The sequence below is a fragment of the Chrysochloris asiatica genome, unplaced genomic scaffold (assembly GCF_000296735.1).
Source record: "Chrysochloris asiatica unplaced genomic scaffold, ChrAsi1.0 scaffold00192, whole genome shotgun sequence".
Lineage (NCBI taxonomy): Eukaryota > Metazoa > Chordata > Mammalia > Afrosoricida > Chrysochloridae > Chrysochloris > Chrysochloris asiatica.
Genome location: NW_006408710.1, coordinates 224,731 through 246,929, shown reverse-complemented (window position 1 = coordinate 246,929; position 22,199 = coordinate 224,731). Strand labels below are relative to the sequence as shown.

General features: G+C 39.6%; 1 protein-coding gene across 1 annotated transcript in view; it reads right to left on the bottom strand.

The window, feature by feature from the left end:
- ABCA9 (ATP-binding cassette, sub-family A (ABC1), member 9) overlaps nucleotides 1-22,199 on the bottom strand; it is a 146,321-nt gene that overhangs the window by 74,757 nt on the left and 49,365 nt on the right. Inside the window, 10 exon segments of the mRNA XM_006878387.1 lie at nucleotides 2,380-2,471; nucleotides 3,299-3,416; nucleotides 5,392-5,512; nucleotides 7,488-7,579; nucleotides 8,744-8,812; nucleotides 13,088-13,207; nucleotides 17,817-17,930; nucleotides 18,128-18,301; nucleotides 19,531-19,638; nucleotides 20,887-21,024. Coding sequence (XP_006878449.1) covers nucleotides 2,380-2,471; nucleotides 3,299-3,416; nucleotides 5,392-5,512; nucleotides 7,488-7,579; nucleotides 8,744-8,812; nucleotides 13,088-13,207; nucleotides 17,817-17,930; nucleotides 18,128-18,301; nucleotides 19,531-19,638; nucleotides 20,887-21,024 — 1,146 coding nt within the window.

The following is a 22,199-nucleotide window of genomic DNA, read 5'->3' as shown; positions in this document are numbered from 1 at the left end:
CCATTTTGGTTCTTACAGTTGGGAAACAGCATTACTATTATCTAGTTGAGAGTCCTGGCGTGGCCCTGTGGGTTAATGAGCCAGATTGCAAAGCCGTTTGAACTGCAAGCTCAGCGGTTCAAGCTCACCAACTACTCCTTGGAAACCCTATACAGGGTTGCTATGGGTCGGAACCTATTCCATACAACAACAACAACAGTTGAGAGTCAGCAAAAAACAGGAAGACATCCATCCAATGAGACGGATTGGCACAGTTGCAGCAGCAATGGGCTAAAATACAACAATTATGAAGGCGGTGCAAGACCAAGCAGTGTTTTATTCTGTTGTGCATAGGGGTACTAGGAGGCAGAACCTAACAACAAACAAGTTGGGAGGTGCCAAGGATGCCACTAAACAATGTACAATCCATAGGACAGGTACCCACTGCAATGAATTAGTGACCCTTGTGTCCAATGTCAATAATACCGTGACTGAGAAACCCGGAATTAAGAGAATAAATGAAAAGCTCTTAGCACTATACCTGGTACATTATATTGTCCTTGGTTTTAGATGCTGTCAGGCTGTTTCCCACCCATAGTGACCCTGTGTACAACAGAACAAAACAGCGCCCAGGCCTGTGCCAGACTCACAATTACTGTTATGCTTGAGCCCACTGCTGCTGATATTGTGCCAATCTAGCTGGGGGGGTCTCCCTCTTTTTTTCTGGCCCCCAGGGACTGGTCCCTCCTGATAATATATCCGAATCATGAGAGATGAAGTCTGGTAATCTTGACTTTTAAAGAGCATTCTGGTTGTACTTCTTCCAACGCAGATTTGCTTGTTCTTTTGGCAGTCCATGCTACCTTTAAAATTTTTCTCTAACACCACAACTCAAGCATATCAAGGCATTACTGGTACATTACAGCCAGGAAATACATAGCATTGATTATTATTTTTTTTTTTTTTACAAGTTATACACTGTGCTAATAAGTACCCCGTGGTTGCTGCGTGCCAGAATCTAAGGGTTTTGTATGTATTCCTTTTGTTTCTTTGTGGTTTTTTGGGGGAGTGATGTACATAAAAACATTCAGGACAATATAACCATTTAAACAACCAAAGGGCACATTCTGTAAGCCTGCCTCCTGGCCTCCAGTACTCAGTCTTTCTCTTTCCATGAGTTTAGAGTCCTCAGCTGCTCTCTCTCTCCATGTCCTCTTTGAACATTCACTCTTGACCTTATAGCCAATATTCATATTGTCTCCCCTTACAAGCACAACTTGACCTGACATATCACTAAGCAAGTATTAAGACATTATCCTATTGTTTCTTTTGGAATTTGGAAATGTATTCTGTAACCTGTGATCACTATTGTCTTAATAAATCCTGTTGTTGTTGTTGTTGTTATGTACCGTGGAGTCGGTTCCAACTCATAGCGACCCTACACAGGGTTTCCGAGGCTGTAAATCTTTACGGGAGCAGAAAGCCTCAGCTTTCTTCTGCGGAGCAGCTGGTAGTTTCGAACTGCTGACCTTGCAGTTCGCAGCCCGATTCGTAACCACTACACTACCAGAGCTCCTAACAAATCCTAGGTCTATTAAAACTGCCCCAGCCTCATCACCGTGCTTCATGAATTCCATTGTGTCTGTGGCAACACCCTCAGATGCTCAATGCATATATTATTACTGGCTGCACCATTACATCGATTGGGTCTGGAGACACCCCAATAATTATGTAAGCATCTGCTCCCATAGGCTCTCAGTGAAGACCCATGAAATCGTACTTGCTAGTGAGCTCTTTTATGCAAGTTACACATAAAATTCATGGCACACAGGTAAGAGACCAGTCATCATGCAGAAAGATCCATGATCCTGTGGCCACATAAGTGGTGCTTATCTTTACGATGACAATGGCTCCCGGAGAAACACGGGGCAGGTCAATTGATTCAACAAGCCCTTGAGATACATCAGTCTAAGCCCAAAGATCCCTTAGTTCAACATGCACAAATGTCCTTTTACTGTCTATAAGAGTTTCTGAAGAAAGATTTTATTGCAACTAACAATAACAATGAATAATAACATTATTGACTGCAAAGTCATTTGAACCACAGGTTGGTGGTTTTTAGACAGGGTCACTGTGGGCCGGAACCGACTTGATGGTACTAAAACACCAACAACAATAACAAACACAGCATAGTATAAACCATATGGAACCCTCCTCATTAAATAATTTTGGGCATTAAGGAGAGAAGTATTAAATTAATATTCTTCATTCCATGCATAAATCATATTGATTGATAAGAAAGGATCATCTGTGTATTTCCAACATTACTATCATTATTAGTTGTGAAAAGATGTTTTTCTAGGCCTCCTTAACTACCACGTTTCTGAGTGTTGGTCCCACCTGGCCTGCTGTTGGTTTGGTTTCTCCAGTGATCAGCCTAATAGTTGTACTTTTACCAGCTCCATTGTGTCCCAGCAACCCTATAATTTCACCTGAAAGAAATAGAATCAGAATGATAACTTCACATTATAACATAATAGATACAAAACTACCACACAAGGGCTAGCTATGCTCCAAGCACTGTGTCAAATGTGTTAGTACGCTGTTCCTTTTATTCTTCACACACGTACCTGCCTCCCTAAGAGTTATTATTAACCACATTTTATAGGTGAGGAAACTCAGGCTTAAATAGAATAAGTTGTCCAAGATTATGCAGCCAAGTGGAGACTGAGCTGGAATTTGAAAAGAAATCTTGATTCTGAGACCCTTTGCCACTTTTCAACACTATCAAAAAAATGTGCTGTTTTTGGAATGAAGACTGTATCACCCTACTCTGCCCTGGTCAGTCCCCTTCTGTATAGTATCCACTGTCATGAAATTATGTCACCTAGAAATCTGTAAGGAGCCCTGGTGGTCAGTGGTTAGGCACTAAATTCCTAAATGAAATGTTGGCGGTTTGAATCCACCAGCCACCTCATGGGAGAAAGATGGGGTAGTTTCTCAATAGTCAGTGGGGACAGCTCTACTCTGTTCTATTGGGTCACTATTGAGTTGGACTCGATTCAGCTGCAATAGATAGAAATCTAACCCACCCTTCTTAACAGAACTATTATACATTTAAATGTAAATGCAAAGAGAAAACTTTGCTATAATAACATCTGAAATGTTCAGGTGGGATAGGTCAGCCTTAGCCTGGTGGTGTCCTGACAGTTTTTCTTTCTATGAAGTGGTGTCTCAGGTTTAGATACTGTTCTTCCCTTCAAAAAACCTAATCTTCAGTGGTCAAAGTTCATCTGCAAACTGAACTACTTTTTCCAACCTTTCTTAACACAAAAAGAGACGTTTCTTGTGGCTACTTTCTTCTTCTTCTTTGTACAGCAGTGTTTCTTTTTGACCTCATACTCCTTCCGTAGACAACTGGCGATGATGACTGGCTTCTGAAAAGACAAGAAAATAGCAAAGGGGCTTTACTGTTTCTTTGAATTCAGAGTGCTTCAGTCTCCCTCTGATGGACGGACCTGACCCTCTGCAAAGTCTCGAGTCAAGCCAGTCCTTTCCTGACAGCTCCAGCTCACGGTGGCCCCATGGGCCAGAGTAGAATTCCCAAGGTTTTCAGTGGCTGATTTTTCTGAATGTAGATAGCCGCTTTTTCCTTCTGAAAGCACCTCTGGGTGAACTGGAACTGTCGGCAGCCTCATTACCCGGGACTCCCATTTTCAAGGGCTCCCTCCCAGCCTATACCCTGCCCTGCAGCTACAAGGGCTTTCATCCTGGATCACGGGATTTGGCAAGCAAACTTGTCTTCAGTGACTAGAAACAAAGATCCACCAAACCAATGGGTCTGTCAAAACACACACCAAAAAAAAACAAATTACAGTTCAGCTGAACTATTTAGTGAAGAATTTCTGCCTCGAGCATTATGCTTTTTAAAGAACTGTCTATATGGAATAAAACTGACAACAATAACTCGAATGATTAGATAGGACCCTTAAGAGGCAGTGGGTTTATGTTAATGATGGAGCAACAGCTCAGAAAAGTAGAGTAAGAATGGTTACACAGGTCAAAGAACGTAGAACCGATGTCACTGTACTATAAATGTAGAAATTGATGAATTGGTGTATGTCCTACTGTGTAGAATCTCAACAACAACAACAAAAATAACTTAGAAAAAAAGATGCATGAATGAGCCAGACCTTTGCTTTTGAATGAAGTTGCCAAAAATTCCAAGTGAAAAGGAAGGATTCTTCATATCAAGGATCAAGCTTACCCCCTCAGTACATTGGGATGATAGGGATGGGCAACATAGACTTCAGCTATCAAAATTGGGGGGCTATAAAAGCACAAAATAGCTAGTTTATAAGCTTTCATGAAGGTGCTCATGTCAGAATGAGGGAGGTAAGATAGAATCGCCACTGGACAGTTTTCCTCTCTACCAGATGATGGGGATAGGATTTTATGATTCAATGTGGTTAAGTATTATCAGGACTCATGGAGATTGCCACAACTCTAAATGTAGACTAGTTATAACTAGAAGTGGGGAGCAGCTAATCTGTCATTTCAGGAAGAATGGACCCTAGGACCATGAAGAGGGATGAGCATGAGAGGAGCAAGGGATCCTACAGAAAAGCGGTGACACTAGAGATAGTGGCAGAGGCGATGGCATAGAGAGACAGAGCAGCAGAGGACTAGAAACCTACGGACTGAGAAAGGCAGTGTGCCTATGGGCAAGAGGCTGGCTTGCAAAATTTGTTCTTTGGACATTTAATTTATATTTAAGTTATTGAAAATAATATGTTTTCAATGTGGTTTTGTTATTGTTAAGTGCTGTCGAGTTGTTTCTGACCCATAGCGACCCCATATAGGGTTTCCAAGGAGCAGTTGGTGAGCTTGAACCACCGATCTTGTGGTTCAAACGACTTTGCAGTCCAGCACATTAGCCCACAGCCCTACTGTATCCATAAACAGAAAAGGTAATAGAGGTAAATACTGTTGACTGAGGGTACATGGAGGGGATTGTAATCATTGCAATGATTTGTTGAATGTAAAACTGATGATCTGCCCTTTAAACCTTCACTATAAAAGCTTTAAAACAAGAAAAAGAGACATTGAAATATGCATGCACATGCACCTCTACTCTGAATTTCTTCGAGTAAACGTAACTCAGGTTCTAAAGCTCATAGCAGTTTCCTTAGGTTCTGTATTGTTTAGCAGTATCTGCCAAAACTGTGACAGAAATGAATTAGAGAGTTGCTGTGTATGTGTCCTTTGGTCACTTTGATTTTTGGGTGTTGTCTATCCACAGAAGTCAAGTAAGGAGAACCTCCAATGTTTTTCAGAAGTTGATGTTACAAAATTGTTCCCTTAAGGTGACAGAGAGAATTTGTTGATGAAGACCGGTTTTGTAAAACCTACCTCGTCCAAGTCTGGGGCAGCCATAGCATTTGCTGTTCTCATTCTTTCCACCTGAACATCTTCATCCTCCCCTTCAGGCTCCTCTGGGTTTGGAGAAATGTCGCTGCTTCTTGGAGAAATCCTAAATTCAAAGTAGTATGAAAAGAACGGGTTTTAGATGAAGTAGCAAAAAGAATGTATTTTCTGGATACTGCTAACCATGCCATAATCTCCTTTCTTCTACTACACACCATCTGTCTTTCAACAACCTCATTTTTTCCACCAATACTACTGGCATGTCACCTTTGTTTCCTGCTTAAATTGAATTCTCCTCGTCTAAAGTGAACTTCCTGTTTCAAATAACAAAATATCACACACCATCTGGCAAAGGAACTGGGGACTGGGATGCGTGGGCAAAGAAATCTAGGAAATGTAATTTGGACGTGATCTTTTGTAATTATGAAGACCTTGTGAAAACAATGGTTAGAACAGTTGAAATTGCAGGTGTGTCACAGAAAATCAATCCGGGCCATAAAATCACCACACTGCTGTTGTTGCTACTGCTATGAAGCCAGACCTGGACTCCTGGCGGCCCCATAAACCACAAGCCCAGACCATTGTGATACACAGTGCTTTCAATGGCTGAATGAATAGTCTTCAATTACTGATTTTTGAAAGTAGATTGCCATGTCTTTCTTCCTAGTCTACCTCAGTCTGAAAGATCCGCTGGAATCTGTTCAGCATCAAAACAATATCCCAGCTTCCACTGACAGACAAGTGACGGCTGTACCTGAGGAGCATTAACTAGGAATGGAACCTGGGTCTCCTCCGTCAGAACCACTTTCTCCCTGCTGGCCCACTGGTAGCAATTCCTTTCTTTCCTTTATCACCCCCCTCACCAATCACTGCTGATTCTTCTCTCTCTCTCTCTCTCATGCCACCCCAAATTAATGCTGTCAGATGATTTCCTAAATCCCAACTGTCAACTTGTTCTCCTGTTTTACCACTACATTAGACTTGAGCATCATTCATATTTTATGAGGGTGAAAGGTGTTCAAGATGCTCCTGGTTTATGTCTCCCAGTATGTAATTCACAAGACCTTCCCTCTGTTTCCCGATTTCTAGCCATCAATTTCTAGATTCCAGTTAATTTTCTGTTATCCGATATTATAAGACGTCTAGTTCTTGCTAGCTACTTTCAGAAATCTACCCCTACCAGACAGCTTGGGATGGTGAGTGGAATGAAAATAGTGACCATAGGGAATAAGTGGAAAACTGTTTTTAAATGGAGGCGTTAATATAAAAGTGTGAGATCTGTTGGATATAAAATTGAAGATTTACTCAGTAAAACATCACTCAATTTACAAGAAAAAGTTAAAAAAAAAAAAATAGTGGTCCAGATTTTAAAACCATGTGATGCTGCAGATACTCGAAATGCCCCAAACTTCTCAGTTTGATGTAATTCACATAAACTCAAAGTATACAAATAGTATGCCCTCTCATGCAAAATGTTTCAATGGAAATGATTTCTTTTCTCCAGGAACATTTCAATCTTGGCTTTTGGCTGCACTTACCCAATTATTTATTTGCACACATCCTTCATCTGAAAGATTCTATCACTTGCATGTCACTTTCCCCTGCCACACAAGTGAAATCCTGGTCAGCCTTAATTTTTCAGTGTCTCTTATGTGTTTGGAGTCCTGGTGTGGCACTGCGGGTTAATGCGCCAGACAGCAAAACCATTTGAACTGCAAGGTCAGTGGTTCAAGCTCACCTGTTTGTCCTTGAAAACCCTGTATAGGGTCACTATGGGTCGGAACCTACTTGGCGGCACTTAACAACAACAACAACCTATGTGTTCATTTATTTCTCTTACTAGAATGTATGTTGATTAATGTAACAGATCATGGGTTATAATACTTTCGTATCTCATACGTTCTTTAAAGAGTCTTATATAGCAGTTTTTACTGCATCAATTTAGGCATATTAAAATATCTTTAAACAAAGAATATTCAAATAAACCATAGATTTATCTCGGGTTTCAGAACCAAACCCAAACTCAAACCAAAAATAATAAAATTTAAAAAAACACAAAATTGTATTTGAATTTTCTCAACCTGAACACAGGATCTTTTCTTATTGATTTCTTCCTAAAGTTCATTTCCAGACACCGCAGCACAAAAAGGAAAATAAAAAAATGAAGGTATGGCTAGGAAAAAAGAAAGATAGTCAAAATCAGTAACAATGTAAAATCCAATTATTTCAATATCGGAATTGATTGGAGAAGTTTGATTATATATAGGACAGATTTGATAACATGGTTACAAGTTTGAAAGACAGTTTAGTTAAAATTCTATAAAACTCTCAAAGTTAGCATTACTGCTATTCTGTGAAAGTATGGCAGAAATGTAATAGTAGTAAATTGTTGTTGGTACAATTCAGGCCATTATGAATTTGGACTTCACACTTGGCATGAGATGATTATTATAACAATCGTGGTCCAGCACCGTGGTCACTTGGCATAGTACACTTCACAAAGGCAATGTTGTACACACTTTTTTGGTAAGTAGCAACTTGGGATTTTATAAGCTCATGAGTGGCCATTTAAGGTGCAGCTATTGGTCTCTCCATGAGCAGAAGAAAGAAGAGTGATGGGAATTGAAGATTCTTGGAATCAATTAGTCCAATGGGCCAATGGAGCATGTGAACATCCGTCTCCATGACTCTGAGACCAGAAGAACTAGATGGTGCCCAGCTTCTATTACCAAATGCTCCAAAGGGATGACATTAGAATGGTCCATGGTAGTGTGGGAAACAATGTGAGCAAAACACAAAATTATAAAACAACAACAATAACTGGACTTACTGGTCAGAAAAGGACTGGAATAACCTGAGACTAGGGCCGTCTGTCACCTTTAGGTCTGGAAAGGAACTCACCCTCATGGTACAATATTCAACCAAGCAGTAGATGAGTATATAGGAGGACAACAACACTAGTGAGGTATGCTCACCATGGAATGGGCAACTGTTCAAGATCAAAGGGCAACATTTACGTAAGGACAAGGTTCAGAGGGGTTGGGAAGGAGGTTGGAATGGAAATAGGAACCATGGGGAAGAAGTAGATTCACTGGTTTTAAATGGACAGGGTTGCAGAAATTTACATGAAACTGTGAGATCTGTTGGCTATAAAAGTGAAGATTTCATCTGTAAGCCTTCACTTAATTCACAATAAAAAGATAAAAAAAAAATAAAAAAAAAAGTGGTCCAGATTTTAAAGCCCCAAACTTTCAATTTGATGTAATTCACAGAAACTGAAAGCATACCAATATTATGCCCTCTCATGCAAAATGTTTAAATTGAAATGGTTTCTTACTATGAGCAATGCCAGAAATATAATTTGAGATTCCAAAGGTCCTAAATAATCCATAGAATCAGGAGAAATCTGTAAAATGAGGAGAAAAAGAGTTTTGGTGAACTTTCTTTCATCTGTTGTGAGGTTTCACCCCACATAAGACAAATTGGTGTCCATTTTATTGCCTCACCATTTTGTCTATTTAATTCTACCTCGTGTAGCAGGTCAAAGTACATTTTGGCTGTGCAGTATAGCTTCCTCGCTCTTAGTAAACTCTTAGCCTGTGCTTGGTAATAGAGTGAGATCATCTCAGATGATCTCTTAGCCTGTGCTTGGTAATAGAGTGAGATCTCTCAGTAAACTCTTAGCCTGTGCTTGGTAATAGAGTGAGATCATCTCAGATGTAGCACTGTGAGTTACTATGTACCTACAGGGGGGATCCTGAGCGATACCAGTTGGACCTGTAGGAACCATGAGAACATTGGTCTTAAGACACACTCTCTCCCTTAAGAGAAAGTTGCCTTTCTCTCATTTGTGCTCCTTCCTTTCTCCATAAGAGATCTACAACCATTACACTGTTCTTGTTTTCACTACACCCATTGCTAAGAATAATCATGACAATTGCTTCACACTGAAGACACAGTTCTCCACCTGGAGTTTTGCATACATGTAAGTGCATTTTTTAAAATAATAGAGGAGTCCATGGTGTTCATTAGATTTACAGTATATTTTGCAACATCCATCAAGTCTTTAGTAAGTATAGAGTAAGGTCCAATATTGAAAGTGCCATGGGCTGCCAAAAGAACAAACAGATCTGTGCTGAAAGAAGTGTAGTCAGAGTGCTCTATGGAGGCCAGGATGGCCAGATTTTGTCTCTCATATTTTGGACATATTGTCAGGAGGGACCAGTCGCTGGAGAAGGACATCATGTTTGGTAAAGTGGAGGGTCAAAGAAAAAGAGGAAGACCCTTAATGAGATGGATGGGCAAAATGGCAGCATCAATGGGCTCAGGCGTGACAACAATTGTGAGGTTGGCCCAGGATCGGTCAGTGTTTCGTTCTGTTGTGCATAGGGTCACTATGAGTCGGTACTGACTCTATGGCACCTAACAACAACAACATCAAAGATTCAATATAGAGCTAAAGGATATGTTTTTTTCTTGAATAGTAGTCACTAAAACTTTTTTTTTGAGCAATTTTATGTCCAAGTAGAAACTATACCATGGACTGCCAGTAGAATGAGTAAATGTGTCCTGGATGAAGTATAGTGAGAGTGATCCTTGATAGCTAGGATGCTGAGGCTTTATCTCATGTACTTTGGACATGTGATCAGGAGGGACCAGTCCCTGGAGAAGGACAGCATGCTTGGTAATGTAGAGTGATGGGGGAGAGAGAGGACCCTCAATAGGATGGGTTGGCATAGTAACTACAATGATGGATTCAAACACAGTGAGGTTGTGGGGATGGTGCAGGAATTGTATATGGGGGCACTATGAGGTGGAACCAATTTGATGTTACCTAAGTCTTGGTGTGCCTTTGTGGGCTAATGCGCCAGACTGCAAAGCCATTTGAACTGCAAGGTCAGTAGTTCAAGCTCACCAGCTGCTCCTTGGAAATCCTACAGGGTCACTATGGGTCAGAATCGACTCTGTGGCACTTAACAACAACAGTAACAACGTCATAACTATCCACCATCTGTTGCTTTATTCACATTGGATAATTTGCCAGGACTCTGACATCTTTTAAAATGATTTTAGAAGTCATCCACTTAGGAGTCATCCACTCCAATCACTGTACCAGGTCCAAAATCAGTTTCAAGGTCCCTGTCCCATCTGCCATTTTACATTTTCTTTTTCAACTCTCTCATTCTAATATTCTTACTGTATGGAGTTGATAGCCCTCCAATCAGCCAATTCCACCACTTTATCTTTGTGTATAATCTACTTTATGATCCTAATTCCCTCCTCTCCCAGTTTATATTCCTTGCTTCACTGCCTTTCTTCCTTCCATAGAACCCCTACTCCTTTACCCTATAATTTCTCAGACTGGACAGGGAAAATTCCAATTTTGGTTCAATCCAAATTTCTACTTGCTCTAAGCTGCACATTAGAAACAGACAAGAAGGACAAGGATACTCAACTATGTTGGCTTCACTTGAAAAGTAGGATAGGTGGGCCTTTAGCTCTGACTGCCAATCCTATTCATTCTGTAAATGAATTTCTATTGTCTCTTTTCCCTCAACCACTAGGCTACCAGAGCTACTGGTAGCATAGTGGTCATGAATCAGGCTGTGAATTGCAAGGTCAGCAGTCCAAAAGTACCAGCTGCTCCGCAGGAGAAAGATGAGGCTTTCTGCTCCTGTAAAGATTTACAGCCTCGGAAACCCTGTTCAGGGTCGCTATGACTCGATAGCATTAACAACAACAGTTCAGGTCAGAACTGACTCGATGGCACTTAATAACAACAACAATTTTCTCCAGTCTTTCTCCACTTACCTCTCAGTTCTTATTTCCTTCTTTGCCTTTACCTCTGATATCATCTCTTATTTTCCCAAGAAGCTACAATCATCTGTAAAAGAACCATCTCAGATTTCTACCAGCAGCGCCAGTAAATGACCTGTATCTGTATTCATATTCTCTGCTCATGTTCTTCTTAAGTAGATGAATGTCCCTGCTTTTATGGAAGTCAACTCCTCCAACTGAACATTGTATGCTATTCTGTTTCAACTACCAAGAAATTGGCTTCTTAGGTAGTTACTTTCTCTCATTTCTACTACCAATTTCTCAATATCACCATAGTGTCTTCCTTCTTATAATAAACAAAAATCTACCCTTCCCATCCATCTACACTTCCAACTCTCAGCTACCCCCCCCCTTTTTTTTAAACAAAACTCCAACAAATATTTGTCTATATCCACTGACATTATTTTCTCACATCACATTCTCTATTTATTTCAGATGTATTGAAGTTTCATATTCACCCTTAATTGAAATCGATTTCATTAGAATCACCACTGGCCTCTATATAGCAAAATCTGATGGTCTTTCCTCAGAAACCTTCTTTGTTGCCATCTGGTATAAACTATATACTGGCACTTTTAGTGGTAAGGAGAGTGTCTGAGAAGAGATTCTGAAATGTAGTAATTCTCTGGTTTTTCACGTCTTTGTTACTGGCATTTTCTCCAACTGTTTCCTGACTCTTCCTCTTCCCAATCTCTAGATTTGTGAATTCAAGACCAAGTCCTTCATCCTCTTCATTTCTAGTGTTAGTTGATCTAATGATAAACTTTTCCATGGTTTGGAAAACGTATATAGTAATGGGTCTCAGATATTTCATTTCTGTCCATGCGCTCGCACACACTCAAGTCCAGACTCAGATAGCCAGATTTTTATATGACACTTCCCTCGATATGTTTAATGAGCCTGCTGCCGTCCAGTTGATTCTGATCATAGTTACCCTCTATAGGGATTCTGACACTGTATTTCTGTATAGGAAAAGGCAGCAGCATCTTTCTTCCATGGAGTGGCTGGTGGGCTGAACCACCAACTTTGTGGTTAGCAACTCAACACCTAACCCACAATTCCACCAGGGCTCCAGCTGTATGTCTATTAAGCAACTTTATCCTAACATGCAGTATCAGGTAACCAAATAAGCAAAGTAGACATGTGATTTTGTGTTTGCTTACTATTCTGTAGTGATCACAATTTTCATATTTTTTTCACCACATCAAAAATTCTGCCGCATGGTATGGCTAACATCTGTCTCCCAAATGCATAGCATCTTCCCACAGAAACAAAGACCCTTGCAAAGTTTACAAACCCTGACAGTAAGAAAGATAGGCACAGGCTTTCCTGTGCTTGCCTAGTAATCTGCAGTGAACAGTTTTACATGTTTTTCAAAAACCCATGTGAAAAATTTCACTACAGATCAGTAGATAAACATAAGTAACTCTATAATCCACCTCTACTAACATTCAAAACATCAAAGGAGACAGGGACTTCTTTACCCTTCTACCAAATAGCTTGAGGGTTATGAGAACTGTAAAATTCTTTGTTGTTGTTGTTAGGTGCCATCGAGTCAGTACTGACTTGTAATGACCCAGTGCACAACAAAAAGAAATATTACCCTGTCTTGGACCAACCACACAATCGTTCTGCACCTGAGCTCTTTGCTGCCCCCCCTCCCCCCTTTGCCAATCCATTTACTCCCCTGGATTTGCCTCAGACCTACAGAAGCCAGTTGAGTGAGGACATGACCTTGGCCTGTAGTAAGAGAACTAGATTTCCAAAATCAGATTTCAGACATCAAAATTTTATCAAATGGCCACCCATTTGTTGTAACTGGGACATTCGTGGAATTACTCACCTCAAAATAAAGGAATAGAGAACCAATCAGAGTGAAAGGTGGTATTAATAAGGTGCAGAAAAATAGTCCGAGGAATCCATACTCGTTTACATCAGTAGCAACTATCGTGAAGATGGTGATCTAAAATAAAAGCACGGTGAAGTTTCACTAAAATGTATCATTCTGATTGTACTATGCTTCCAAATGGTAGGCAGTTCTTACACTAATTTGCCGCTCACTCTCCAATTTTTTCCTCTATACAATACAACTCTATTGGATTATGAAGGTTTTAAGAGACAGAACAGTGCTTCTTAAAGTACTTAAGGTACATACATCTCCTCTGGAGATCTTGTTAAAATTCAGTCTGATAAAGGAGGTTTTTGTTTTTTTTTAAATTACATGATACTCTACATTTTTATTTTTATTTTCATTTCACAATAGGTCTTGAACGAACTTTTACATCTAGGTATGTTAGCTATTTATTCTCTTAACTGTGTAGTGTTTCTTTGAATGAATATAAAATAATTCACCAATTTTGCTGTCAGAAAATTATTTTCACTACAATACTAATTACATGCCCAACGGAATTTACCACATCAGCACCATTAATTATTCTTATACTGGATTGGGTTTATCCTTTGCATCTACTTTTTGTTTGTTTGTTTGGTTTTGGGGGGTGGGGGTTGTTTTCTTAATCTTTTATGTTATATATGTGATTAGATTTTCGGCCATTTTCAGAATTCACTATTAGTTTGATAATGATATTGATCTTTATTATATCTTATTTTTCTTGATGAATGTGTTTTTATGATTGATTCACTGATCTTTTTGCTTTATTAAACCAGTGCTTTAGAAATGTTTTCTAGACCAAGTTTCTCCTGGAGACGCCATTGTTCTGCATCTGTATTCCAGCTGCTGGACCAGTGCTTTGCATTAGTTGTTGCTAATGCTGTTTGCTGCTGTTAAGTCGGTTCCAACTCAAAGCGACCCTGTAAATGGTTTCTGAGGAGCAGCTGGTGTTTGTTGTGTTTGTTAGCTATTGTTAATTCCTTTCAGACTTTTCATATCATCGTGTGTGTTTACAAAGTTGGCATGATGTATCTTTTTATTTTGGACACATTTAACATGTGCATTTCATTTCAGATCTTTCATTTACCCTGATAACGTATTTACAATTTCCTTTGCACATATCTTTCATCACAGTGACGTTTCCTTGTCTGTTCCTCTAATAGATAGTTTGAAGTTGAGTATTGATTTCTGTTAATGTCTTTGAAGCCTAAGAACAAGGATGAATGTGGTGTGCTCAGCTTGGGTCATGTATTGTAGACTTGGTGCTTGCTTCAGGGAAGCAGGTCTGATGCTGTACATCAATTTTCACTTTACCCAGGGAGTAATACATCTTAGGGACAAGGAGCAAGCTCACTGTGGGACCGTGGACCACACCCCAATTCAGTTAAAAGTCCTCAGTACCCATACTCAGCAGGAAAGACATCCTTCTCCTAGAGGTTCCAGTTACTTTTTCCTAGACTATCTGTTCAATATCTCTTTTTAGACATAATTATCAGAATTTTGGAGTCCTGGTGTGGCGTTGTGAGTTGTGTGCTGGACTGCAATGTTGGTTTGAACTGCAAAGTCAGTGGTTTAAGTTTAGCAGCTGCTCCTCAGAAACCCTATAAGGGTCACTATGGGTCGGAACCGACTTGATGGTACTTAACAACATCAGAATTTTATCAACTCATGTTCCCTTATCAGAATTGCATGTAGAGGGCAGAGTAAAGTTTGATGTCCTTCCAAGTCAGGTTAAAATGTTTCTGTTTTTCTGAAACCAGCACACTTTGCTCTCTGATTCTGATTATCTGATTATCTGATTATCCTTTTTGGTAAAGGGTTGGAGAAAAAGAAGAAGACCCCAATGAGATGGCTTGGCACAGTTATAGCAGCAACAGGCTCAAGCATGGCAACAATTGTGAGGTTGGCCCAGGACATGGCAGTGTTTTGTTCTGTTGTGCATAGGGTCACTATGAGTCGGTACCGATTCGATGGCCCCTAACAGCAACAACAAACTTGCTGTCCATATACAGCTGATTTCTGTCTACTGATCTAATCAAATCCAACTTGTGCAGTGTTTTATTTACGTCTCTATATGATGATTCATTCTGTTTCCAACCTAAAAGAGGTGATTTAAGTTTGCCTGTATCTTTAGGAATGTTTGTGTTATGTGTGTTGCTAGTGTGTATATTTTTATTGTTCAAACGGGATCTGAGTCTTGTATCTTTTTTAGAGATTAGACTATATCTCACTGTATTCTTTTTAATTTTTTTTTTTACTAACTTAGTATATTTATTCTTGAATTTTACTTTATCTGTTATTTGTAAACCAATCTATTTAAAAAAAAATGCCTTGTATATTTCTGTCTATAACTTAGGTGTGTTTGTTAAAACAACATACAGCTGACTTTTCTTTTTAAACCCAGTTTGGAAATAATTTTGTCTTTTATAAATCCCGTTTATTTGTTGTATTTTGTTTAATTTTTCCCCCCCAAATGTTGGTAGAGCTATTAAGCATCCTGCATATCACCCACTGAAATTTTCCACCCTGCTGGTCGTGCACCACTTTGAGACACTGTTGGCAAGATCTACTGAACTGAATACATGAATAATTTATTATCTAGTAATCCTATTCTTAGTTTTACACCCTAAGATGCACATCTGTGCACTAAAGATGAATATCTGTGCACTAAAAGGCATACAAGAAAGTTCATGACAACATCAGAGAAATCCCCAGTGACCTCAAGTCATTCCAGACACACAGCAACCCTGTGGAGGGTTTCCGAGACTGAAAAGCTTTATGGAAACAGACAGCTTCATATGCTCCCATGGTGAGGCTTGTGGGTTTGATGTGTTGGCCTCGTAGTGAGAAGCTGAACGCCTAACCTACAGCGTCACCAGGAATCACTTCAGGATATCACTGTTCATAAAAATTCAAAACAGGAAGTCACGCCATGTCTGTCAACAATTGAAGGCATAAACTGATTATAGAAGACTCTTCAGTAAAGACTGCAGCAATTGAAAGCAACGAACTATAAATTTTGGACCTGACCACAAAATCAGTTTGAACTGCAAGGATAATGCTTCAAACTTACCACCTGCTCAACCTCACCTGTCGCTCCTTGGAAACCCTATACAGGGTCACTATAATTAAAAACCGACTTGATGGCATTTACCAACAACAGCTATGTAAATTGTTATTAAGTGCCATTGAGTCAGTTCTGACTCATAGCGACCATGTATAGGTTTCTGAGGAGTAGCTGGTGAGTTTGAACCATCGACCTCGTGGTTCAAACTGACCTCGCGGTCCAGTGCATTACCCTATAGTGCCACATCAGGACTCCATGTACTCTGTAGGATTCTGTTTATATGATATTCAGAAACTGGCTAAAGCAACCTATGATATTATAACTCAGGAAAGTAGTTTCTTAAGGGTCAGGAGTAAGGCTTGGAGTGGGCATGAGGGGGCTTCTGAGGCTCAGATAATGTTATATATATATTTTTTATGTGTGTGGTGGTGTCCAGAAAATGTTCATTTAAGCATTTTTATTGAGGTGTGCACTTACAATGTATGCACTATTCTCTACATTGTTGTTGCTAGGTGACTGGATGTAGTTCGTTCTGACCTATAGTGACTACGCACAACAGAACGAAACACCACCCAGTCCTGCACCAACCTCACAATCATTATGCTTGAGCCCATTGTTACTGCCATTGTGCCAATCCATCGCACTGGGAGTCTCCCTTTTTTTACTGACCCTTCAGTTTGCCAAGCATGATGTCCTTCTCCAGGAGGTGGCCCCTCCTGATAGTCCATAAGTTATACTTTCTAATAAAGCCTTATTTTAAAAATATTACTCTGGTTTCTATTGGGAAATAAATGATGGGAGGCAAGAGTACAGCAGTGTAGCCAGTTACAGACCTGCTGCAATACTCCAGGCTGGAAATGATGAAATGAAAGATGATGAAATACAAGAAGAGTGGTGACAGTGAAGTTTGGAAGCAGTAAACGGACTTAGGCAATATTTAGAGGATAAAGTACTTGCAATTTGGTTGAATGAGAAGAGAGGAAAAGATGGGAATCAAGGATGACTCTAGGTGTTGGTATTACCAAGAATCTAGGTAGACTGTATGGCAATGATGCAATATAGTCTAAGAAAAGTGGGGGAGTAGACTTGCAGAGTGCTATATCTGAGATGTGGCACCATTGAGATTTTTTTTCAATATCCATATATAATTTTAAGGGAATTATTTGAGGTAGGAGTCTCCAGCTCATTGGGGAGGTCAACATTAAGGAAGGACGTGTTGGAGAACAATCAATTTATGACAAATATTTGAAGGGTCTTCAAAATATTCAGGGAGAAATGGATTTGAAAGATGATGGAATTTTTCCACGAACTTTGTGAAGTCCCTTCATGGTACCCACACATATATTTCTTCTCTGCAACTGCCACACAATGAACTGAAACATGCCAATGATCATGAAGATAGCACAGGAACTAGAACCTATTTCTTTCTGTTTGACATAGATCACCATAGAGCAGAGCTGACTTGACCACAACATAACTATCTGTGAAGAAAGCAAATTGCTGAAAGAGCAATATTAATTTACCATTATGCTTGGTGCACAGATTAAAATATAGGTGCCTAGATTTATGCAAAATGTATTTAAATAAAAGAATACACAGTATATACATACTTACAATCATAAAGCAAAACGACCAAATGCCACTGTTTTTTTTCCCCTTGCGAAAAATGAAGGAAATCACATATGTCAAGAAGACAAGAGATGAGACGTATCCAATGCTACACGGGATCTGAAAATTGAAGTATTACATTTGGGTGAAATGAATGTTACCTTTGGATGAAATCAGTATTTCAGACTTAAACCTCAATCCTCCAATATTAAGGCGTTGCACGGGTAATCTGAAGCTCTTTGGGTTAAGATAAGTTAATGTTACTGCATTAATGAAGAATAATGTACTAAATTCATCTTGTCATTTTGTCTACTTACCTGAATTAACAGGTTTTGAATTATAAATATAATCTCATCTGGGCTGAACATGTAGTCCAATATCTGCATTAGGAGGAGGATCAGGAAATACAAAGGAATATCCACCAGTGCCTGCCCAAACCAGTAAGCAGATGGATACAGGCCTGATATCCATAGTTGGGAGTGAGCTTTTTTCTAATAAAGAAACCGGAGACATAATAAAAGATCCTGAAAATCTGAGACTTGAGAAAATAGCACATATAATCATAAAGATACTCATTTTGCAAGATCTCTTTAATAACTGCTGTGTGGAGTCAGCAAATAGTCCTGCCATTTACAGCATCAAATCAGGACTCCTGCTTCGGAAGCATGCAGATCTCTCCCAAGGAAGGCATGAAGACTGTAGCAAACTGCATGGTGACTTCGTCTGCTAGAGGGAAAACTCACAACATCACTAGCTTGTGTTACATCACAGAATGACTGGGTGTTGCTGAGAAGGTCCTTGTCCTTTGCTTCTCAACGTAACTCTTTCCTCTGACACTGTAACAACTTGTCACTTACATTAAGGCTCTACAGAAATCATTTGTCCATTTCCTGTATGATTCTTAAAGTTTATGCCGAACATAAACATTTGTAATCAACATTCTATTATGTTGAATATAAGATAAGAATAATTATCTAACCCATGAGGGACAGACCGATTAAGTAACTTTCACAAGGTCATGCAACTTGATGGTGGAAGAGTTAGGATTGGGAGCCAAGCAGGTTGACTCCAAAAGAGTCCTGAGAAAGAGTGGAAAGAAAACAGTGGACGTGTGGTCTCATCAAAGTCAAGGAAGAAAAAGACTATTTGTATTTGCCATGTGAGTAGCTGCTAAAGCGAGACTCAGTTTTAAAGCAGAATGAGTGGAAATAAATTCAACCCAAGACATTTCTGGAACTTCTACAAGGTTCAGTGTCACAAAGCAATTGTCAGCGGGTGCTGCTAAGGACACTGGGACACCGGGAAAGCTTTCTTGAACTTTATATAAAAGCATTCCAAAATGAAGCTTTAGCAGGGCAATGGTTTTGAATTACATGTTCAAGGGCTAAAATGGGGTCATCAGGGTTGTTTATCAAAAACCTTTAGCAGCATTTGGAAGGTAGGAACTATTGTTGAGAGAGAGAATGTGACTGTCAATGTATCCATGCAAATGATGAGCCAAGTCAGAGGAGAAATCCTCACGAATCTAGGGCACAGCCTAACTGTCCTTTCTGAGGTCTCTCAGTTATCATTATTTTTTTAATAGCATTTTCCTCATATTTGGCAACCTCTGATTAGGATGTTTGATTATTTATTGTATCAATAGATAATTGGATGCACCATCTGAAATGCACTTTGGTCATGAAGGGAAAACTCAAAGGGACTTTGTTCCTCTCCTTACTTTGTAATCGCTGATGCTGCTCATCGCAATGTAAGGTGTAAAACAGGCTGCCACAGGTATCCAGAAGAAGGCGTTACTCAGGTATGCAAACTCATAATTCATGTATATCTGAAATCAGGAAGAACATTGTGAGCGGATGGCGATTGGTCATATGGTTCAACTGCACCTGCTTAACTGAACCTCTAAAATAAATGCCTTGGTCTGATCACACAAAGCACCACCGAAGGTCCCATCTGCAACTCCTTATCCACATTCTCAATGCTGTCTTGAGGCAGCTAGGGCTCTGGACATGTATCCTGATTCACTTGTAAAGAAGCAGATTCAGCCAACTTATGTGAGGTGGCTAAGGCCCCCCAGTTAGTAACTAGCAAGTAAGACATGAAATTCCCGATCGCCTGACTTCATGGTTATCACATTTAGCCTGTTATTTCAACAGCGAGTCGATTGTGAACCGTCAGTGAAGGGGGTTATTGTGTTATTCTCAGAAACTGGACCCAAATCCGATCAGTCAACACTTCTGACGCTCCCCCCACCCTCACCCTGGTTCGGCATCTACTGCAGGGGTCTTCATTCTAGGGTCTCCAGGAGCCTGACAACCATGGTAGAGTCAGGAGGGTGGGTATTGGAAAATGAGAGTGATGGGGCTTGGAGAAGAGATGGACATCATGCACTCGACATAAAGACGTTGAATCAAAAAATTGTTAAACCCTATGTAGGTTGAGGAGCACCTTGGGTTTCCCTACAAGCCTTGATTTGATCTGTGATCAATTGTCTCATTGTAGTAAGTCATCGGAGGACACAAATCATGAATTTAGGGCTTCCTTACTTCGCTCTCCTCTTACCCCCTCTCAAGACTTGGCAGCACTCTAGGCCCCTCCTCACTGCTGGGATAAGAATGCATATGTGGAGGGGAGGCTCTGTAAGGGGAAGGCAAGGTACAAGGGGAAGCACCTGACAACCTCATGCTTGGCTATATACCACGCTGGATGATTTTCCTGATTCGGAAGATCTCTAGGAATGGAACATTCTGAATTTCCCATCCCTAGAATTTACAATTTATCCTAATAGCCAGTGCCTCTTACTCATGTCTTGGATCATAAACAACAGATAACGTCCATGTTAGATTATACCCCAACATAGTCAGAGTTTGTGGGCTCTGCCACACAGAGATACTTACTAACAACAGAGTAGTTAAAATGTCAAGTTTCTGTACATGCATGTATATGTAAAGTATATGCTATATATAGCCTTAAACTTAGAATAAGTTTATAAAAATGAGTATGATATGATTTCAGCTTTCTAAGGATTTTCTTGCAAATGTCTTGTGGCTCAGTAAATGGAAGCTAATACACTTACTTCAAAATATGTGCTTCTGTCAGTCTGAATACGTTCGGAAGAATTAAAAGTTCCAAGTAACCCATTACTGATGATATCCAGGAGAACAGGAAAACAATTCAACCTTTTAGTATTACATGCTATTGTGAATTTCTGATCCTAAGACAGAACAAATACAAACTGTAAGTTCTCAGAAAGGAAATAAAAAATTCAGTGAATGAATATGATGGGAAATCTTTCTAATTAGCAATAATATAGTAAGATGTGGCATTGTAGAAAAAGCACTCCACTTCAAGGTCGGTTTGAATGAGAAGTTGATGGTTCAAACTCACTAGCTGCTCCTTGGAAACACTATACAGGGACAGAACATATGCGTTGGAACCGACTTGAGGACACTTAACAACAGAAACAACATAGTAAGATGAAAATTTGGAAAGTGATTACTGTTACAGTCATTGATATTATTTTATTAATGCTTCTAGGAATCCACTGTTTAATTTCTACTCACTGCAATGTCATCATCTAGGTATTTATGCCTAAACCATCACAAAACAAAACACCTCAAATGATTGTCAGCAGCAACATTAGAACACTCGACAAGCAACCTCATTTTAAGATCTGTTTCAGATGTGATCCACTTGTTTTATAAGAATATATGGATACTTGGGAAGCAGAAGGCAGTCCGTTGTTGTAATGAAAGCACATGTTTTCATAAATCCTGACCTAGCAATAGCAATGTCGCAAGTAGAATCTCTTTTTAAATGATCTGCAATAATACACATGCATCTTTTAAGACCTTGATTGCTTCTCCCCTAAAGAAAAAGAATGAAAGTACATTCGCTGTCTATATTGAATTCCAGAACACTTAACTGTGCTCATGAGGAACCTGTACATAGACCAATAGACAATTATTTGAACAGAAAAAGGGGTTGTTGTATGGTTCCAAATCAGGAAAGGTGTATCATTTCACTACATTTGTATGGTTCCAAATCAAAATAGTTGTATCATTTCACTACATTTACTCAGTCTGTATGCTGGGCAAACAGTCCAAGAAGCTGGACTATCTGAAAGAGAATGAGGCATCAGGATTGGAGGAAGGCTCATTAACAACCTGCTGTATGAGGATGACACAACCTTTCTTCCTGAAAGCAAAGAGGACTATGAAGTACTTACTGATGAAGATCAAAGACTACAGCCTTTGATATGGATTACACCTCAACATAAAAAACAACAAAAGTCCTCATAACTGGACCAACATGAAATCAACATCATGAAAAAGAGAGAAAATATTGAAGTTGTTAAGGATTTTATTTTTCTTGAATCCACCTTCAACA